This window comes from Schistocerca americana, chromosome 2, assembly GCF_021461395.2.
Source record: "Schistocerca americana isolate TAMUIC-IGC-003095 chromosome 2, iqSchAmer2.1, whole genome shotgun sequence".
In the NCBI taxonomy this organism is placed as follows: Eukaryota; Metazoa; Arthropoda; class Insecta; order Orthoptera; family Acrididae; genus Schistocerca; species Schistocerca americana.
Window position 1 is genome coordinate 588861311 of NC_060120.1, and position 22153 is coordinate 588883463.

The window sequence follows — 22153 nt, forward strand, 5'->3', positions numbered from 1 at the left end:
ACGCAAAGCAACGGCTCGATCAGCATCTAATGCTTTCATCAAACATTTTCTTAAAGAAGTGGGTCATGTTGATAAGGTTATATCAGATAATGGATCACAGTTTCGCTCTAAAATTTGGCTTCATACTCTATGGCGTCGTAAGATTAAACCAATTTTCATTTCACTTTTTCACCCTCAATCTAACGCTTCAGAGAGATGGATGAAGGAAATCAATAAATTGTGTCGTCTTTATTGTCATCAGAATCACAGAACTTGGGATCAGTATCTTCATATTTTTCAAAACATTCTGAATGAACTCCCTAATGATTCAGCTTCTTTACCGCCTATATTGATATTAAAAAACAAAGCACTGACAAATCGCATTTCTGAAATCGTTCCTTTTCCGCCTTCACGGAAACTGTGGCATTCTGAAGTTGTCAACCTGGCTCTAAAAATATTGCATCTGTGGTTGCTAGAAGAGAGAAATCAGCTAAACGTCCTGGTCGTTTAAAAACCTTGTCAGTTGGTCAAAAGGTGTTAATTAAGTCTCACCGTTTGTCTCACAAGGGAAAGGGCTTGTCTCGCAATTTTTTCTGCTTTATAACGGTCCATATAGAGTTCGCAAAATTATTCATGATAACACTGTCGAAGTAGAAACTCTTAAATCTCGGCGCTCTAAGGGAATACATCATACGAGGGCAGTTCAGAAAGTAACCTCATATTGGTCACAGTGCGGGTTGTGGGGGGAGTAGCGACGCCATCTGTGCGTTCACGCACTCAACAGGTCAGTCGGCATCAAGCCGTGGTCGAGTGAACGTCGTACCTGCGCTAGTTTAGTTTTTGTGGCAGTTTGAAATGTGTGCTGCAATAGAAAACCCCGCCAAATGTGAAGTGCGTGCTGTCATAAGGTTTTTTACAGCCAAAGGATATTCTGCAGCAGCTATTCATCGTGAGCTTTGTGCCGTGTACGGACCAAGAGTTATGAGTGAAGGAGTTGTCCGTGAATGGGTACGTTTATTTAAAAGTGGACGAGAAAACGTTCATGATGAAGAGAGGAGTGGTAGACCATCATTGGTGACTGACGAACTTGTTCAGACAGTTGATGCAAAAGTTCGTGAAAATCGACGTTTCTCAATGTCGGAGTTGTCTACTGGTTTTCCACAGATTTCTAAGACTCTCTTGTACAAGATAGTGACAGCAAGATTGGGTTACCGTAAGTTCTGTGCACGATGGGTGCCCAAAATTCTTACCGACCACCACAAAACTCAAAGAATGGCCTCTGCATTAGACTTTCTGTCACGTTATGAGGACAAAGGAGAACCATTGTTAAACAGAATCATGACCGGTGACGAAACCTGGATTAAGTACGTGAACCCTGAGACAAAAGAACAATCAAAGATGTGGGCACATTCAAATTCGCCTACCAAACCAAGAAAAGCCTCGCAAGATTTTTCTGCCAGAAAACTGATGGCAACGGTGTTTTGGGATGCCAAAGGGGTGCTGTTGGTTGAATTCATGGAACGTGAATCAAGACGTGTACTGTGAAACAATAAAAAAGTTACGAAGGGCTATACAGAACAAACGCCGTGGTATGCTGACTTCCGGTATCGTTTTTTTGCACGATAACGACCGTCCTCACTCTGCTCACAGAACAACGGCCCTTCTTGAGTCCTTCAAGTGGGACGTTATCAACCATCCACCTTACAGCCCAGACCTGGCGCCAAGTGATTATCACCTCTTCAAGCATTTGAAGAAATGGCTCGGGTCACAGTGGTTTGATGACGACGAAGAGCTCAAAGATGTGGTCACAGGCTGGCTCCAGGCACAAGCAGGTGATTTTTATGCAGAAGTAATTTCAAAGCTTGTGAAGAGATACGATAAGTGCCTCAATCGCTATGGAGACTATGTAGAAAAATAGTGCAAAGATGTAGTTGTAAGATGTATATGTTAAAATATTTTTATTTAACTTGGTGTATTTTTTTAAATCAACCAGAGGTTACTTTCTGAACGGCCCTCGTATATCTAACGTTAAAATTTTTGTGGAATGACATACTTTTGAGAAAGAAACAGTTATACGTAAACACACGGAGAGTACAAGGATACCGCGCCGTATTCCGGCGGCGGCACATACTCAAAGCAACAGTCAAGTCTGCGCGGCGCACAAGGCAGTCGTTGACCGCAAACAATTACTTCCCACGTCACGCGTACCTACAGATGATCGAGCGCTCAGTGCGAATGCACTGACAGCCGTAAACAAATACACAGTCTAATTTCTCCGATTAAATTCAGTATAAAGCTATAGTGACTTGATAAATTATGTTATTAACGTTCAGTATTTTTCAGGATACGGTTGTATAAAATATTTAAGACCTTTAGGTAAATTCTGTGTGTGTCCCACGTTAAGAGGACTTGTTATCGAGATATTTTCAGGAAGAATGTAATTTCGAAGAAGAAACTAATAAACTAAAAAGGTAACTATTAATTGAGTTTATTTTTCAGGTAACATATTTCCACTTGGTACATACTTTAGACGTAAATTGCTGCTCGCGATTACGTGATTCATACTTCGTGTTAACTGATATTGACAATGATTGATTAATGAACAGGGTTGTTACTTGTGTGTATTATGCATCGCTTGGCTGCACTGCTTTTTCACTGATGTCATATTTTTTTATTATGTGCCTGCTGTGCTGATTTATTTAAATTATAATTGTCACCTGATTAATTGTGCTGATATGGTTATGTATGTAGGTTATACTTTGTGATTTATCTGCTTGCGCCTTCATGTTTACTTATTAAGATTGCATATGAACATTTATTTGCTTATGCTGATATGATGCTAATGACCTGTTTATTATGTAAGATACATATTTGCTGCTTTTCGTATGGATTGCATATTTATACATTTCTGTTTGTTGTCGTAACTACTCTTTAATTTGGTATATATAAATGCTGATATACTGTCTGTGAACATAGAGTTTAGGCCACAGTATGGTGTTAATTATAGATTGTTCGCTTGGCAGAGCCTCGTTGTAGGAATTGTGCTGCATCCACACTTGTTGACATTCTGTTCTCCACTGGTATATTTACACGCTATTGCATGTTTTGCTTACGCTCAGTGCCTTATATTTTTAAGATAAGAAAATGAACTACAATAATGCTATGAACGACATTAGTACAAGAAACTTCATTGAAGTCACATGAGCTGGAGGTTTTATGGAAGCTGTATAAATTTATGTTACTAGGAAGGAAGCTAACGACATGACACACCAACACTAGGTTTAGACCATTCTTCGTGAGCAATTGAAATAGTAAGTGACACTTGACACAAGAAATACTCCACATGTTTGCTTCTGTTTTGCCATGATTCTTGAAGTGGTGTACACACTGTAAAAAAATTATTATGATACACACTCCGTACTCGTACTTACTTACTGAAAGTTATTCGAACTAAAGGCTGTTAGAGGTCATGTATGCATTTCTTTTATTTAATGATGGAGAAGGTAACCAAAATGTATTTTATAATTCATAGTGAGTAGAAGATTTGGGTCAGATGGATTACACAGAGGTTGTGTGAGGACATTGTGTCTTCGGATTGTATGGGATAATGAATTGAAGTTTGCACTAGGATTTTATCTGTACTTGTTCGAGGAGACTGACTAGAGGAAAGAGTTGTTATGGAAGTGAAATGATATTGGCGCTAAGGTTTATATGTGTCGACGTATTGAAGAGGTATTATTGAGGTATTGAGATTGTGTGAAGTTGATGATTATTGGAGTTTTGGTGGACAAGAGGTAAGGTAAATGATATTGATGATAAGGTTTATATGTATCGACAAAAGAGGTATTATTGAAGTATTAAGATTATGTGATGATAATGATTATTGGAGTTTTGGTGGATAAGAGGTAAAGTAAGTGAGGAGCATATTTTTTTGTTGGTTTATATGGAACAAGGAGGATGAAGATGGCAGACTAGAACACTCAAGTAGAAGGAAGATTGACTACACACACTTCGTTAAATCAGTAACCAGTACATACTTTTTTTTGGAGAGAGGAAGCATTTGCATATCTTGGCACACTGACAGTTGTTCAGCAAAAGGACATTTTGATTTGGCTTGGCAAACATTGGTCTTGACATGATGACTACGACGTTGACTAACTATTATTGACTGTTATACACTGCTGCCAGTACTACTTGATACACATGTTGAACATCAAATTTTGACAGAATTGCATTTACACAGTTAACACTGTTCAATTACACAGTAGTACTTAATGTGGATGAAAGATGAGTGAGTGTGTTTTGTGTGTTTTCCTTTCCTAATCCCAAATAATTGGTACCGACCTATCTCCTAAATATTATTTTACTTGTTTGTTGTGGCCTGCACTGACACCCATAAATATTATAGGTTTACTGATATTTGTGTATTTGTAATATTCAATATGAAAATTATCTGATAGCAATTGTGTGTTTATTATAATTTGTATGTTTAGTGTAAGAGCATTGATAATAATTTTGTAAAAGCAATTGTGTGTGCATTCAAACTGTTGTTCGTGCTTGCACCTATTCAACATTGCTGGGTGCCACTGGAAATGTTTAATTTCTGCTGATAAACTCTGATGAACTGTCTAATTAGTGATAGTGAATATTATGGACTGTTTCGTACACTTGTTCAACATGAAGGGTGCCACTAGGAGTGTTTAATTTGTGCTAATGAACTTTGATGGTCTAATTAGTGATAGTGAATATTATGGACTGTTACCTGCACCTGCTCAACATTAGTGGGTGCCACTGATGGACTGCTTCTACTGAGATATTGTCAATTGTTGGTCTCTGCACCTATTCAACATTGCTGGGTGCCACTGATGGACTGCTTCTACTGAAATGATGTCACTTGTTGGTGTCTGCACCTGCTCAACATTACTGGGTGCCACTGATGGGACTGCTTCTACTGAAATGGAATATAGTTATAGTCTTAGATGGAGATTTCAATTTACCAGATATAGACTGGGACAATCAGATGTTTAGGACGGGTGGTAGGGACAGAGCATCGAGTGACATTATACTGAGTGCACTATCCGAAAATTACCTCGAGCAATTAAACAGAGAATCGACTTGTGGAGATAACATCTTGGACCTACTGATAACAAACAGACCCGAACTTTTCGACTCTGTATGTAGAGAACAGGGAATCAGTGATCATAAGGCCGTTGCAGCATCCCTGAATATGGAAGTTAGTAGGAATATAAAAAATGGGAGGAAGGTTTATCTGTTTAGCAAGAGTAACAGAAGGCAGATTTCAGACTACAGATCAAAACGAAAATTTCTGTTCCGACACTGACAATGTTGAGTGTTTATGGAAAAAGTTCAAGGCAATCGTAAAATGCGTTTTAGACAGGTACGTGCCGAGTAAAACTGTGAGGGACGGGAAAAACCCACCGCGGTACAACAACAAAGTTAGGAAACTACTGCGAAAGCAAAGAGAGCTTCACTCCAAGTTTAAACGCAGCCAAAACCTCTCGGACAAACAGAAGCTAAACGATGTCAAAGTTAGCGTAAGGAGGGCTATGCGTGAAGCGTTCAGTGAATTCGAAAGTAAAATTCTATATACCGACTTGACAGAAAATCCTAGGAAGTTCTGGTCTTACGTTAAATCAGTAAGTGGCTCGAAACAGCATATCCAGACACTCCGGGATGATGATGGCATTGAAACAGAGGATGACACGCGTAAAGCTGAAATACTAAACACCTTTTTCCAAAGCTGTTTCACAGAGGAAGACCGCACTGCAGTTCCTTCTCTAAATCCTCGCACAAACGAAAAAATGGCTGACATCGAAATAAGTGTCCAAGGAATAGAAAAGCAACTGGAATCACTCAACAGAGGAAAGTCCACTGGACCTGACGGGATACGAATTCGATTCTACACAGAGTACGCGAAAGAACTTGCCCCCCTTCTAACAGCCGTGTACCGCAAGTCTCTAGAGGAACGGAAGGTTCCAAATGATTGGAAAAGAGCACAGGTAGTCCCAGTCTTCAAGAAGGGTCGTCGAGCAAATTCGCAAAACTATAGACCTATATCTCTGACGTCGATCTGTTGTAGAATTTTAGAACATGTTTTTTGCTCGAGTATCATGTCGTTTTTGGAAACCCAGAATCTACTATGTAGGAATCAACATGGATTCCGGAAACAGTGATCGTGTGAGACCCAACTCGCTTTATTTGTTCATGAGACCCAGAAAATATTAGATACAGGCTCCCAGGTAGATGCTATTTTTCTTGACTTCCGGAAGGCGTTCGATACAGTTCTGCACTGTCGCCTGATAAACAAAGTAAGAGCCTACGGAATATCAGACCAGCTGTGTGGCTAGATTGAAGAGTTTTTAGCAAACAGAACACAGCATGTTGTTATCAACGGAGAGACGTCTACAGACGTTAAAGTAACCTCTGGCGTGCCACAGGGGAGTGTTATGGGACCATTGCTTTTCACAATATATATAAATGACGTAGTAGATAGTGTCGGAAGTTCCATGCGGCTTTTCGCGGATGATGCTGTAGTATACAGAGAAGTTGCAGCATTAGAAAATTGTAGCGAAATGCAGGAAGATCTGCAACAGATAGGCACTTGGTGCAGGGAGTGGCAACTGTCCCTTAACATAGACAAATGTAATGTATTGCGAATACATAGAAAGAAAGATCCTTTATTGTATGATTATATGATAGCGGAACAAACACTGGTAGCAGTTACTTCTGTAAAATATCTGGGAGTATGCGTACGGAACGATTTGAAGTGGAATGATCATATAAAATTAATTGTTGGTAAGGCGGGTACCAGGTTGAGATTCATTGGGAGAGTGCTTAGAAAATGTAGTCCATCAACAAAGCAGGTGGCTTACAAAACACTCGTTCGACCTATACTTGAGTATTGCTCATCAGTGTGGGATCCGTACCAGATCGGTTTGACGGAGGAGATAGAGAAGATCCAAAGAAGAGCGGCGCGTTTCGTCACAGGGTTATTTGGTAACCGTGATAGCGTTACGGAGATGTTTAATAAACTCAAGTGGCAGACTCTGCAAGAGAGGCGCTCTGCATCGCGGTGTAGATTGCTCGCCAGGTTTCGAGAGGGTGCGTTTCTGGATAAGGTATCGAATATATTGCTTCCCCCTACTTATACCTCCCGAGGAGATCACGAATGTAAAATTAGAGAGATTAGCATGGAGGCTTTCAGACAGTCGTTCTTCCCGCGAACCATACGCGACTGGAACAGGAAAGGGAGGTAATGACAGTGACATGTAAAGTGCCCTCCGCCACACACCGTTGGGTGGCTTGCGGAGTATAAATGTAGATGTAGATGTAAATGCCACTTGTTGGTGTCTGCACATGCTCAACATTGCTGGGTGCCACTGATGGAACTGCTTCTACTGAAATGTCACTTGTTGGTCTCTGCACCTGTTCAACATTGCTGGGTGCCACTGATGGAACTGCTTCTACTGAAATGTCACTTGTTGGTGTCTGCACCTGCTCAACATTACTGGGTGCCACTGATGGACTGCTTCTACTGAAATGATGTCACTTGTTGGTGTCTGCACCTGTTCAACATTGCTGGGTGCCACTGATGGAACTGCTTCTACTGAAATGATGTCACTTGTTGGTCTCTGCACCTGTTCAACATTGCTGGATGCCACTGATGGACTGATTCTACTGAAATGATGTCACTTGTTAGTGTCTGCACCTGCTCAACATTGCTAGGTGCCACTAATGGAACTGCTTCTACTGAAATAATGTCACTTGTTGGTGTCTGCACCTGCCCAACATTACTGGGTGCCATTGACTGAATAATACTTATGTAAACTATTATGTAAAATCATATGTATGAAAGCATTTGTATTCCTTACTGTATTTTACGTATTAGGTTATTGAAGGGTCAGTGCAAAGCCAAAATTTATCTAGTTATGTGACATTTACTTATTAATATTATCTTTTATTTTTTTGTCTGTAATTTTTTTTTCTTCTTTGGACGAATTTGGTGGTATTTTCAGCACCAATGCTGGCAAAAATACCATCAAATTCTAGCCCGTGGAGGAGGGGCATATGAAAGGTGGCTACACTGAGTCACAGCGCCAGAGATTGCGCCAAAGAGTATTATTCAGCCGCCTCCACTGGCAGTGCTTATTGAGAAGTAGCAGTAGGCAGTGCTTGTTGAGGTGTAGCAGTGGTGAGTCGTTGTTGAGAAGATGTGGTAGTGAGTGCCTGTTCAGAAGTTGTAGTACTGTTTTGATGGGCTAGACACCAGATGTTGTTGGATTGGGGATGCTGTAATGATCAGAGTGTGCTTTTCGTCAATATATATGAAGGTAAAAAATTCCTTTTTTTTCATTATTTCAATGTATTAAACAATAATGCCTCTTGGTCACAGGTTCAGTCAACAAAGCATCTGGCTCGTGTTCTTGTATTAGACTGTATTTCTGGTTTCTATTTGCAATCACAGTATTTCTGTTTATTTTTTTTAATTACTTCAGTATAAATGGTATTTAAAATATCTTGTCGTATTGAGGAAGAACCGTGCCAGATGTGTACGTTGAATCACACTTCCACACACAGAACAGCGACACTTGTGCCTTGTTGTTTCGTAGCTTTCATAGTTGCTGGGGACTTAATTAATTAATTGTGTTAACGGAAGTTTTCTTTCGTTCTTTGTTGTTATTCTATGCAGTCAGATTGCGTACTATACCAGACAGGGCCAACCGGTTACGAGACTGCGTAACCGGACAGACAGCGACAAAAAATTCAAAGTATTTGCATTATATAAAATAATTAAGCCTCCATGCAACATTGCTTTGTGAACAGCATGAGAGGAAGCCCTCAGCCCTGCCTTCTGGCGCAGTAGTCATACGTACACAATGGGGCAGAAAGTTTCTGTGTCATTTACCGGCTAGTAACGGTGACTGTCATAGCAGGTGCTCCTGTTATTTCCATGTTAACATCTTTCCACATCGGAATATCACTATCACCTCTCTCAACATTTACTAGCTGGCAAGTGGAACGCATCGTAGCATATAGTTATTAACGTGCTAGAACAGTGTATTGGGCGTGCACCGACATTTTTGCACCTGCGAGCATCCAGTGGCTTTGTTTGTGTGCCTGCGGTAACATGGGCACTCTCTGATGTGTGCTGACAAGAGATGCATGTTTGCGCCGTTTGGTTCTGGACGCCATACCGCAGCGATGCTCCTGGATGTTGTGTGCTGACAATAGGTGCACGTTTGCGCAGTTTTGTTCTGGATGCCATACCGCAGCGATGCTCCTGGATGTTTAGCTGTTAACCACTTGAGAATGTTGAAACCTTACCATTAAGTTGAAAAGCTGAACTATTAAATTCGCCTCTGCTATATCTCTGTCTCAGCGGCTATCAATTCAGTTGTTTCTGAGTTTGAGATTACAGTAGCGTGTGTTAATACGCCCATTGTCAGGGTCCAAACTACTCAGGAAACTGTGGTGCGGCCAAAATTGAATGCAAAATGCCTGTGCATTGTCCGTAGCCTTGAATATGACCACGAAGCAGCAGGTGAGCATACTGTGAAGCAAATCGTTCAACAGTGCTACAAGAGAAGATACTGTGAGAATGGAGTGATGTCTTGGAAGCTATAGCTGAAACAGTTAATTGGATATCAAGTATTGAAGTCAGTCTTTGATTGAGAAATGACATGTTCAAGCAATTTTTTCCATAGAATTTGTTATCTGTATCAATTTTAGGTTTAATTTGTAATTTGCAACATTTCTGTATTTGTTTTTGCTTTTTTTACATTTAATGTGGCATTTGTAGCTCATAGTCTACCATACACCAAATAATAACAATAAACCATTTACGTATATGTTACAGTACGCTCATCAGTAAGGGTCAAAGGTTTGTTGATCGACAACACATACTTTCTGCAGTAAGTAACTACCGATGTAAGACGCTGAGCCGAAGGATGTAATCTATTACTACACAGCTGACGATTATTCTTGATACCAAGTGAGACGTAGACTATTAGTGTGACGTTACATGATTTGACAGGAGTGATTTTATCTGTTTTTATTCATCTTGTGTATGTTTCTAAGATTCTTCTATGTGTTTTTCCTGATAATAGTAGCATAAACTCCCGAACGTCTCGGTGAAAAAGAATGTAATTAGTATTATAGGTCTTTGTTGATGAAGCTGTCAAATAACTTTCAAAAAGGCGTTTTATATTGTATTATAGGTAGAAACCAAGCAGTGTTTTGCCGAAATGACAGAACTAAAAGGTAATACGTACGGTTGAAAGGGATCAAGCTGGCCGAGTATATGAGGCCTATATCGTGGACCTTGGTGGTGCTGTCGTATCCAGGGTGAACCTGTATCGTGTAGCAGTCGAAGATAGCTGCGTAGTCGTCAGAGGTGCTCAAGTCCTCCACACCGAGGTACACCCACCACTTCGAGAACCTGCATAATACGTAATCCATGTCAAATATAGAACAATAACTAAACGCAATGCTGGCCTTCCATTACGCATAGGCAACTGACACATGCGTTGCGCCTAGGCGTAATCAAAGTAACAAAACAGTATAAACTACAGAGGAGCCAACCTAAGAGTTAATTTTGACATGTTACGACTTACTGCTGTAATGTGAAACGAGTCAGTTTTACAGTCGTAGTGCACTTTTTCAGCGAAACATAGGGTAAGATGCTGAGCATTTTTATATATATTTTTCTCGCTTGCATACAATGATTTATGCCTAACTGCATTAATTCTCTCTTTCTCCCTCTCTTAATTTCTTTAGTTTTTGCAATTAAGAATGTCCAATTCCCCCCGCTCTCGCCCCCCTTCTCTCTCTTTATCACACACGCTCGCTCTCTCTCTCTGTCGGAGGTAAAGCAGATATGTTTTCAGTTGTCGTTTGAAGTTAATTTTGTCGGCTGTTTAACTCATTACGTCATTGCGTATGTGGTCAGAATACTGGTGCCTGAATATCTCAGTCCTTTCTGTAACGTACTATGACTGACCGATGCATAGCATAAATCATTTCTCTCGTACTATTATATTTGTGAATGGTACTGTTGTTTTCAATCAGTGATGGATTGTTGACAACAAATTGCGTAAGGGAGTAATGTAATGTAATGTTGTTGTCACTATGTACAACTGTTTAAAATGTTCTCTATACCAGGTTCTATAACAGACCCCAAGTATTGTCGCTATTACGCACTTGTGTGCAACAGACAATTTCTCCTCAATGCCAAAACAAGCTAGCAAACGGAAATGGAAAAAGTGAGCCAACGTTCTGACATTTTAATCACATATGTGATCTTATCCGTAACACAGGTCTTCCACAGCTTACACGCTTAAGAAGACATGAAACATGTTATTTCCGGTTCAAGTTCTTATCAATAAAAACACCTAAGCATTTAGAATACTCTGTTCGATTTATTGATTTACTCGATGAGTTATTTCTAACGGTGTGGTCAGTCATTATGCGGTACTAAATTTATTGTGTAGTGTTTTGTCTAAATTCAGTAACAATAAATTTGCTGCGAACCCATTGTTTATTTTCAAGAAAACATTGTTTACGTTTCCAAATATTGAAACTAGTCCATATTTGCATAATCAGTAATTTCTGCTTCTTGGATACGTAATGGAAGAGCACTTACACACAAACAAAGCAAAATAGATCCAATATTGATACCTGTGCTACACTTGTAGACTGGCGTTGCTGAAAAAATTAACTCTCTTCAAACAATAGAAAGTTAGAAAAGATGTGTTATATCATCCAGTAAAGATATCTAAGGTACACATTTAAAAAATATGGCCATAGATGCTGAAATGGGAAGCATAACTTCATGACAAAAATGATACTCATAGGATAAAGTGCAGGAAAGTAATGTATTACTGTATGTAATAATAAGTGTACAGTAATATAATTCCCATTATAGATGTAACGTAAACAAAGGCCAAAATAGAAGTGAATGTGACTACTTAATGTGAACCTACAAGAAAAAATTTTGCATTTCCTGAGGGTATACGGTCACTCTTGGTCATAGAACATACTGTTATGAAAAATTTTGTACTTGTATTTAGCACAGACGAAAAGATACTATATAATGCAAGGATATATGACAAAAACATCGAAGAGTCGGCGGGAAACAGTTGTAGCACACGATACATACTTGATTGACTATTCTACATCTACATACATCGACATAAATACTCCACAAACCACAGTACGGGCCGTTGCGGAGGGTACCCCATAGCACTACTGGTCATTTCCTTTCCTGTTCCACTCGCAAATAGAGTGAGAGAAAAACGACTGTCTATATGCCACCGTATGAAACCTAATTTAAAGTATCTTATCTTCGTGGTCATTATGTACAATGTGCGTTGGAGGACGTTGATTCATTCTAGAGTCACCTTTGGGAAAGATACTGCAAATTGTGAGCTCTGCATGCACCCCACGCGTGAGACGAGCAGCCTCCACCACTTCCACCAACCGCCTGTATGAACTGAGTATAGCTTCAGAACCCATGAGACAGGTGTCGTTGATGCCGACGTCGGCCACAACTTGCAGACGACTGTACCCTGCAGGCTCGATAGTCGCAGGCAAAGCCACCTCTAGATCATGGATGGGGTCCTCTGGCATACCAACTGCATAATGGCTTTTTTTCCAGCCTGAACGCTATCTGACTGAGGAGCTCCATAATGTGCCTAAGGTTGGAGTTTCCGATAGCAAATAAACTCCCCCAACCCACCCACCCCCCCGTCCCCCACGCCCCCGCCCCTGCTGAGGGAGTCTGCCTGTTCACTCACATGGTGAATGGGTGAAACCAGACGGCCACACCCCCACATTTTTTATCAAAGAAAATTACCAAACAGCTGTATGTTTTGAAAAGTTATTTTAATTAGACAGCCAGTTTCGGCATCTCAACAACGCCATCTTCAGAGCCCATAAGCATTTCATGTATGGATAGTCAGATCTATCGACTCTTGCATACTGTGCCATCAGTATCTGGATACTGTGAATTCGTTTTTGGAGTATTTCCTTCAAAGACTTGACAACGATTGATCAGTTGGCTACAGTATGAAAGTATCGATATATCTGTATATAGATGAAGTGCATATGGAACCTGTAGATGGCATTATTGAGATGACGAAACTGGTTGTCTAAATAAAACAACGTTTCAAAACATACGGCTGTTTGGTGATTTTTCCTTGGTAAATATTTGACCAGCCCCTGTGCCGTATTTATGATGGATCAACATAGGGTTTCTACATTGGCTCTCTGCCTCAAGCGACACGGAGGCGTTACCACCCACCACTCACTCTGCTATGGGGGCAGATCCACCGCGTCAGATACACTAGGAGTGCCTCAGCAGCAGAGCCCGTGGGCGAAACAAGCGACACCTGAAGTGTCCCAAGCGACGCGCCAGATTTTCCACCACCGCTATACCCCAAGGCAGCAGACTGAAGGTGAGTGACCGTAGCCAAAAGTGCACTCAGCTGTTCACGAACTGCAGCTAGCTCCTCCTGCATCCGTACACAGCATGCAGACGTCCTACCCATTGTAGCAAGACTAACTGAAGAAGTAAAGCATAAAAGCAGACAGAACCCTATACATGCAACCTACTACCCTTCTGATGTGTCGTCAACGGACGCTGATGCCTCATGAGATATGTAGCTGGCTGTTCAGAAGAAATGAAAATTGCGCTACAGATTACCTAAATTTAGATTTAGAAAATGCGAACATACACCTCTTAGACAGAAAAACACGCACGAAATTTAAGAAATATACTACGTGGAAAACACAGGAATAGATAAAACACTTAACTTAACGCTCTGTAGATGTGTATCAGTTGATAACTATGGCCTGACTAGCTTACTAAGCGAATGGACGCTTGTCCTCAAAACAAAACAAATGAGCAAATATTGCGCCATGGACTGAATGAAGGTGCACTTATAAAAACAAGAGATTAAACCTATTAAACAGAAAAACACGCACGAAAATTAAGAACCATACTACAAGGAAAACACAGGAAAAAATAAACACTAACTTGCAGCTCTGTAGACGTGTATCAGCGTAGAGCTTGGGCCTGACTATTCAGCCCTCATGTCCCTTCTCTGGTAATACCGACGCATTTTCCATAATGCTCATAATCAAGGGTATCTTTACACCAACATTAAAAAAATAAAAAAATAACAAAACTAGTTAATTGTTGCTGAATTATATTAATGGCATACTTTTCACACTGAAGCGCCAAAGAAACTATTATAAGCATGCGTATTCAAATGCCGAGATTTGTTAACAGGAAGAACACGGCACTGCGGTTGACAACGCCTATATAAGACAACAAGAGTCTGGCGCAGTTGTTAGATCTGTTACTGCTGCTACAATAGCAGGTTATCAAGAATTAGGTGAGTTTGAACGTGATGTTATAGTCGGCGCACGAGCTATGGGGAACAACATCTCCGAGATAGCGATGAAGTGCGGATTTTCCCCTACGACCATTACATGAGTGTACCGTGAACATCAGAAATCTGGTAAAACATCAAATCTCCGTCATCGCTGCGGCCGGAAAAAGAATCTGAAACTACAGGACCAACGACGACTGAAGAGAAACGCTCAATGTGACAGAAATACAACCCTTCCGCAAATTCAATGCAGGGCAATCAACAAGTGTCACAGCGTGTGAACCATTCAACGAAACATCATCGATATGGGCTTTCGGGGCCGGAGGCCCACTCGTGTACCCTTGATGACTGCATGATGGAGAACTTTGTGCCTTGCCTGGGTCCGTCAATACCGACATCGGACTGTTGATGACTGGAAACATGTTGCCTGATCGGACGAGCCTTGTTTCAAGTTGTATCGAGTGGATGGGCGTGTACGGGTATGGAGAAAAACCCAAGAATCCATGGACCCTATATGTCAGCAGGCGACTGTTCGAGCTGGTGGAGGCTAGTAGTAGCGTAGTGGCGGTGTCAGCACACTTTTGATATCAAATTGATATGCAAATTAATTAAATTGATTAATTAATCACCCTAGCCCCCGCCCACCCCCGCCCCTGACAACGCCCATGTCATGTGTTTCCTCAGTTGCATGTGGGCCCCAGCCCCCTCCTCCCTCTCCCCCTCCCCACACCAACCTACCCAGTTGGCAGGAATTCCGAATTTTGGCAGGAAATAAAAACTGGTGGTATCCTTTCTTGGACATGAGCCCTGGTGCTCCTGGGTGGAAAGCTCAAGTATACGCCATAACACAATCAATCCACCAGAGGTGCTTGGAATTGATAGGAAATTAAAAATGGCTGTGCTCTTTCTGGGACTCGAACCCTGATTCTACTGGATGGAAAGCCCAAGTGTACCCCCTAAAACATGGAAACTGTTCAGATGCGAGAGAGGAAGGTAACGTTAATGTACTTTAAATACTTTGCTTGGGAAAATGACACAAATATCGATCCTAATTACATAATTAATTACAATGATTGGGCCTAATTACACAACCAAATGCATAAAACCACACAAGGGTGGTATAAAATCGCAATACAACTCAAAAACTGATGATATCACACAATTAGCGTTATCCTGCTGGGAAAAAATTTCGCAGTACGACTCGAAACTAGCGACAGACACACTCAAGCTGGAGGGGAGAAAGGCTGGGGTGTAAGGTACTATCTTTATTTTTTTGGCTGGAAATATATGCAACTGATGAGATGCTGGTGTCGGGCAGAGTGAAGTTTAAAAAGTGTATTACCTGTAAGGATACAGTATCTATCGTTGTTTTGTCCAGTCCCCAAAAAAAAAAAAATAAATAAATAAATAAATAAAAAATTAATAATGATTTTATTAAGCGATACTTGTCAGATGAAATGAGCAGAGAACAATTGTCACTTCAAGAAGTTAGAGGCCTCAGAGTTTAAGCATTGAGAAACCCTAGTGGAGGACGTCTACATCTGCATGATTACTCTGCAATTCACATTTAAGTGCTTGGCAGAGGGTTCATCGAACCACAATCATACTATCTCCCTACCATTCCACTCCCGAACAGCGCGCGGGAAAAACGGATACCTAAACCTTTCTGTTCGAGCTCACATTTGTGAAGGGGAGAGGGATAAGACGCATACGATCAAAACACTCACATTAAGACATTATTTGAACCGCAGTTGGACGACAACAAAAGTTTTCCATACGTTATGTAAAGTAGGGACCTCCAGTAGCCCATCAGATCACGGACTAAACACGTGATGGAACTATTTGAGACTGCGCCGAGGGATACAGGCCCTGACGTCTACGGAAGTTTTCCAGTATATGTAAGTGGTAACATCGAGCAGAAACCTGTAGGAGAAATCCGACATTAAAGTATTCACGTGTCAAGAGAGCCAGCTAATGGAAAATCCCGAAAGGCTATTATCGAGGCTCAGCTGCAACTTAGACGCCGGCCGCGGTGGCCGAGCGGTTCTAGGCGCTTCAGTCCGGAACCGCACGACTGCTACTGTCCCAGGTTCGAATGCTGCCTCGGGCATGGATGTGTGTGATGTCCTTAGGTTAGTTAGGTTTAAGTAGTTCTAAGTTCTAGGCGACTGATGACCTCAGATGTTAATTCCCATAGTGCTCAGAGCCATTTGAACCATTTTGCAATTTAGACGGTGTATAAGCAAGAGGTAAAATGAGAAGAGTCAGTCAGACAGAGAAGTCTGATGGAGAATTCTGATGGAGTAGTCTGACGGAGTCCGAGAGCAGTAGTACCCCAGTCCGCCGCCACCTGAGTATGCAGAAGCAATATTCACAGCGAGAAGTCGGTGATCAGATCTGGAGACACACAAAGCAACTGCAAGATAAGTAATCATTATCTATTCTGGGGAATAGCTCTGAACAGAGACAATCTGTCTTTGTCTCAAGCTTCATAATTAACAAGAACAGTTTACGGAATAGTAATTGTCTCTTGTAAGCCTAGGCGAGTGGCCTGCTGATAAGAGTAAATTGAGTCTGACAAGTAATACAGAAAGGGGTCAGGAACTGGCACCTCTTTTATAAGTTATCAAAGAGAATAAAGATATTACTAAAATAAATACTGAATTCTTCAGCATACACAGCCTGCCATTACTCCTAAAAGATTACCACTGTAACCAATAACCAACCGGTCCTACCTGGGAGAGCTTTCTCCCTCTCATCTCCGACAATAAAGGTGGACACTCAAACAACTCTCAGATTGTCGTCAACGTTCGAATCGCACTACAAAACTGTGCTGGGATGCGACAGTTTGACATCAAAGTTCGCTACAGATGTCTGCTCAAAACCATCCTGCAGCCCATGGGTCATAATGCAGCACATGTACCGGGGAAAATCATCGTCTTAAAAGACTGCAGGGTGCAGAGCAGGTGGTAGTTGAACGTATGTTCTTCTCGATGTACATTCACAAACTGCAGAATACCAAGGCGTTCTCACTTTCCCAATTGTTCTCAATCACCGAACGGCAGGTTGCTGTGGGTGAGGGAGAGGGTGTGTGTGTGCTGTGGTGGTCGCCGGACACAGCCACTTTCTGTCCAGGGGTGCAGTGTGTGGGGGCTCTGTAGCTATATTTTAGATGAACAAGTTGCACTTGAGGCGGCCATCCTTTTATCTCCTATTGTTTAGTTGACTAGGTGCAGGCGTAGGAGGATCGCCTTAAGGCGGTGGCCAGATGGTTGAAACCCGAGTGCGGGCAGCAGCCTTGGAGATTGGCAGTGGGGCATGAGATACTCAGTGGATCATCATAGAGGGGGGGAGGGGCAGGCGTGAGGGGAAGTGAGAAGGCATTGGTTTTCGGCAGTTTGTGATTGTACATCGAGAAGAACACATGTTCAACTACCACCCCCTCTGCACTCTGCAGTCTTTTAGGAAGATGATTTTCCCCAGTACATGATCGTTCATTATGAGTGCTGGTTTTTTCACGTTAATTTCGAAGTGTAATTAAAAGTTTGATGCATTTTATTTATCCATCGTTTGTGGTAGTGTGTATTGGCTTCAATTACCTGGGCTGCACGATGGTTTTTGAGGAGACATCTGTAGCGAACTCTGATGTCAAACAACAATAGACACTGTATGCTTACAGGTAATACACTTTTTAAACTCCTCTCTGTCCAACACCAGCATCTCGTCAGTTGAACGTATTCCCTGCCAAAAAGAATAAAGATAGTACCTTACTTCCTAGCCTTTTTCCCGCCAGCTTGTAGTTGTAGGGTAGAGTTTGAGTGTGTCTGCCGCTAGTTTCGAGAGGTACTGCGAAATTTTTTCCCAGCAGGATAACATCAGTTGTATGGTTTAGTTTTTGAGTTGTATTACGATTTTATACCATCCTTGTGTAGCACTATGCATAAGGTTGTGTAATTAGGCCAAATCTTTGTAGTTAATTATGTAATTAGGATCGATATTTACGTCAGTTTCCCAGCCAAAATAAATAAAGTACACTTGGGCTTTCCATCCAGTAGAATCAGGGTTCGAGTCCCAGAAAGGGCACAGCCATTTTTAATTTCCCATCAATTCCAAGCGCCACTGGTGGTTTAATTGTGTTAGTCAGGTACACTTGGGCTTTCCTCCCAGGATGGCCAGGGTTCGAGTCTCGAAAAGTGTACTGCCAATTTTAATTTCCAGTCAATTCCCTGGTGGTGGGTGGGGGAGGCACATCAGCACAGCACTGGAACAAAGAAATTCCCGCCAATAGGGTAGGTCGGGGGAGGGGTGGTGAGGGGGGAGGGGGAGGAGGCGCTGGGGTGCACATGCAGCTGAGAAAACATGTGATGTCATCTGGGGGTGGGGATGGGCTTGGTCGGAGGTCTGGGTGGGTGGGGGCAGGGGTGATTAATTGATCAATTTAAATAATTTGCATATCAATTTGATATAAAAATTGGAGTCGTAATCCCACTATCCTACTACTGAAGCTCTGTAATGGTGTGGGGCATATGCAGTTGGAGTGTTACGGGACTCCTGACACGTCTAGATAAAACTCTGAGAGGCGACACATCTCTCTCCTTGCTCACTGTGAATGACAACCTCCCAGAGATTGCCTAAAAAGAGGAGTCTTTGTCCTATGGCATTTACTCCAAGATAATGGGTTGGAAGTTATAAATGGGACAAGGGAAAAACTGGAATTGTCCGAGGAAGGCAGGATAAAATAACTTCTATTAGCTAGTAGATCTAGCGATGTTTCTTCTTGGTCCTGACTCTATGATGCATTGCCAATCCCAGAGCGTGAAGATCGGATGGGAATTAATCAGAGCTAGGTCTTTTTTAGAGACGACGTTGTGCAGGTTTGCAGCTGCCCAACCAAAGTCATATGGTTGGTAGGGAAGAGGGGGTTTGGGAACATCGGGAGGGGTAAAAGGGTATGGATGATAGAGGTACAGATATGTCTGCAGCGACTCCGCTAGCATGTCCATCACCAGCTTAGGCGCTCGCGGGTTGTCCGGCAGCGGCAGGTGGTCATGTTCTCCATGTTTGGCAGCCTCCTCTCGAGCCATAGCACTGACAGTAGCGACTTGTGCTGCCTCTTCGACGTCCTCTTCTTCCGGCTGCTGTACCACCTCCTCCATGTCCTCGACAACCTCTTCAGCAACCTGCGTTTCCGCGTCGGCCAGAGAGTTTCTGCATCTACCCCCTTCCACACCTGACGGCGCGCCTCTTCCAATTCCGCCCTCAGCGACTCCCTCTCCTCCGCCATGGCGGATTTGAGAGCGGCAACGGTTTCGTCCATGGCTTTCTGTAACGATTCGCGGAAACTATCGTAGTCGTCTTCTTCGCAGCGGCGCGGCCCGCTTCCCTTTCTTGTATAGGGAGGCGTGGCGGCCGCCTTGTCTTGTTGGGCCACTTCTCCAGGTTTAGCGGTCTCAATCTTCTTATTCCGCTTCTGCTTGCTCCAATTCTTTATGTAGCTGCAACGACGATGGTTTGCAGCGTGTGTGCCGCCGCAGTTCACGCACTTCGGAGCAGCATCTCGCGGCTTATTACAGGCGCGTGTATCATGTGCCTTCGCACACGTCATGCGTATTGCTGCCGGAGTTTGCTACATGGCCAAGCTGTTGGGATTTGTAGCATTGCTGCGTCTTCATATTCTTCTCGATCTTCTTTCCGCTTCGTACTTCATCGGCCTGGTGCTCCAGTAGGACGGCGAGAAGGCGAAATCTTGACTTCCCCTTGGCTTCGCCTCCCTTGCCATGTCCAGCCATGTCTGCGACGTACAACAGCGGCAGCGACAGCGAAGAATTTATCTGCAGCGAGTCCAGCAGCAGTCTCGAGGTGACACGCATGTAAGCATCCTGTGTGATCATCTGCATCCATTCGTGTCCACTGTGCATTCCGGTCGGACTTGGGCAATTCCAGGAGGACAAGGCGACACGCCACACTTCCAGAATTGCTGCAGAGTGGCTTCAGGAATACTCTTCTGAGTTTAAACACTTCCGCTGGCCAGAAAATTCCCCAGATGTGAACATTATTAGCATATCAGGGATACATTGCAACATAATGTTGAGAGGAGAACTCCAATCCCTCGCACTCTTACGGATTTATGGACAGGCCCGCAGGATTCATGATGTCAGTTCCGTCAAGCACTATTTCAGACATTAATAGAGTTCATGTCACGTCGTGTTGCGGCACTTCTGTGTGTTCACTGGGTTCCTACACGATATTAGGCAGGTGTACCAGTTTCTTTGGCTCTTCAGTGTAGTTTCAGTTGTAGAAATAACAATGTATCGTGCTGCCACTCAATCTACTTCGTGAACTGGGCAAACTAGTGCCAGTAACCGTGGTCAAGTAGCGTGGTCAGACTTTAAAATCACTTTTTTCTGTTTATATTACACAGTTTCTAGATGATAATTTTGTGTCGAATCTGGTCAGCAGATTTCATTTATATTCATTTAATTTATATTCATATTTTAAATTTCCATAGCCAAAAGAAATTTCAGGGTGATGTTGTGGTGGGGGCGGGGGGAAAGCTTGTTAGGTGTGATAGGGTGTAGAAATAGAACTCGCTTGAGATTACATTAATACCATTATCTGTCCTTTGTAATCCGCTGCTGGATAAAGGACACCTCCATACTTCTCCATGCATGTTGAGATTCTTTAACATACACCCGTGATGCCCCTGTGCGTCGTCTAGCTCTCTTATCAGCTCTCCTCTCTATCTGTTTCTGGCTGAATTTCTCTTGCAGTCGTATTTACGTCTTCTACATCTACGTCTACATCTACATCTATATGACTACTCTGCAATTCATACTTAAGCGCGTAGCGAAGGATTCTTCGAACCACATTCAGACTGCATCTATACCAACGCAGTCTGTAACAGTGCGTAGATAAATGAACACTTACTTCTTCTGCACGAACTCTGATATCTCTTAATTTATTGCGATGATCATTTCTTCCTATGTACATCGACGTCAATGAATTATTTTCACATTCACGGGAGAGAGAAGGTGATTTCGTGAAAAGATCTCGCCACAACGAAAACCGCCTTTATTGTAATGATTGCCTCCCCAAATCACTTATCATATCCGTTACAGTCTCTCCCCTGTTTCGTGTAATACAAAACGAGCTGCCCTTCCTTCAACGTTTTCGATGTTCTCCGTTAATCCCATCTGGTAAGGATATCATACAGCACAGCAGTACTCTAGCAGAGGACGGAAAAACGCAGCGCAGGCAGTCTCTTTCGTAGACATGTTGCATGTATTCTGCCAATAAAACGCTGTGTTTGGCTTTCCTTCCCCACAACATAATCTATGTGATCGTTCCAATTTAAGTTGTTAGTTGCTATAATTCCTAGCTAGTTACGCGAATGACAGCCTTTAAACTCGTGCGATTTATTGCATGATCGAAATGTAATGGGTTTCTTTTCTTACTCATGTGAATTACCTGACAATTTTCCTTAATAAGGGACAGTTGCCATTTTAAGCACCATACGGATATCGTGCCTGTGTCATTTTGCAAATGGCTTTAATCAGCCGATGACTTTACTAAACGGTAAATGATAGCATCATCTGCAAAAATTATAAGATGGGTGCTCAGATTGCCTCCTAAATCATATATACAGACTAGGAACAGCAGATTCCTTGGGGAACGCCGGATATCACTTCTGTTTTACTCGATGACTTTTCCACTCCAATTTATTCTCTTGTCTCTCTTTGTAATTCGCATTGTGTAGCCTT

The 22153-nt window shown here is 42.3% G+C and overlaps 1 protein-coding gene across 1 annotated transcript in view; it reads right to left on the bottom strand.

Moving 5' to 3' along the window:
- The window catches only part of LOC124594208 (chymotrypsin-like), a 57445-nt gene extending 37896 nt beyond the window's left edge, over positions 1–19549 (bottom strand). Inside the window, exons 1-2 of the mRNA XM_047132568.1 lie at positions 19197–19549; positions 10272–10438 (exon numbers count right to left, since the gene is read on the bottom strand). Of these exons, the coding sequence (XP_046988524.1) occupies positions 10272–10438; positions 19197–19549 (520 nt within the window). The remainder of the gene's footprint in view (positions 1–10271; positions 10439–19196) is intronic.
- Between the last annotated feature and the right edge of the window lie 2604 nt (positions 19550–22153).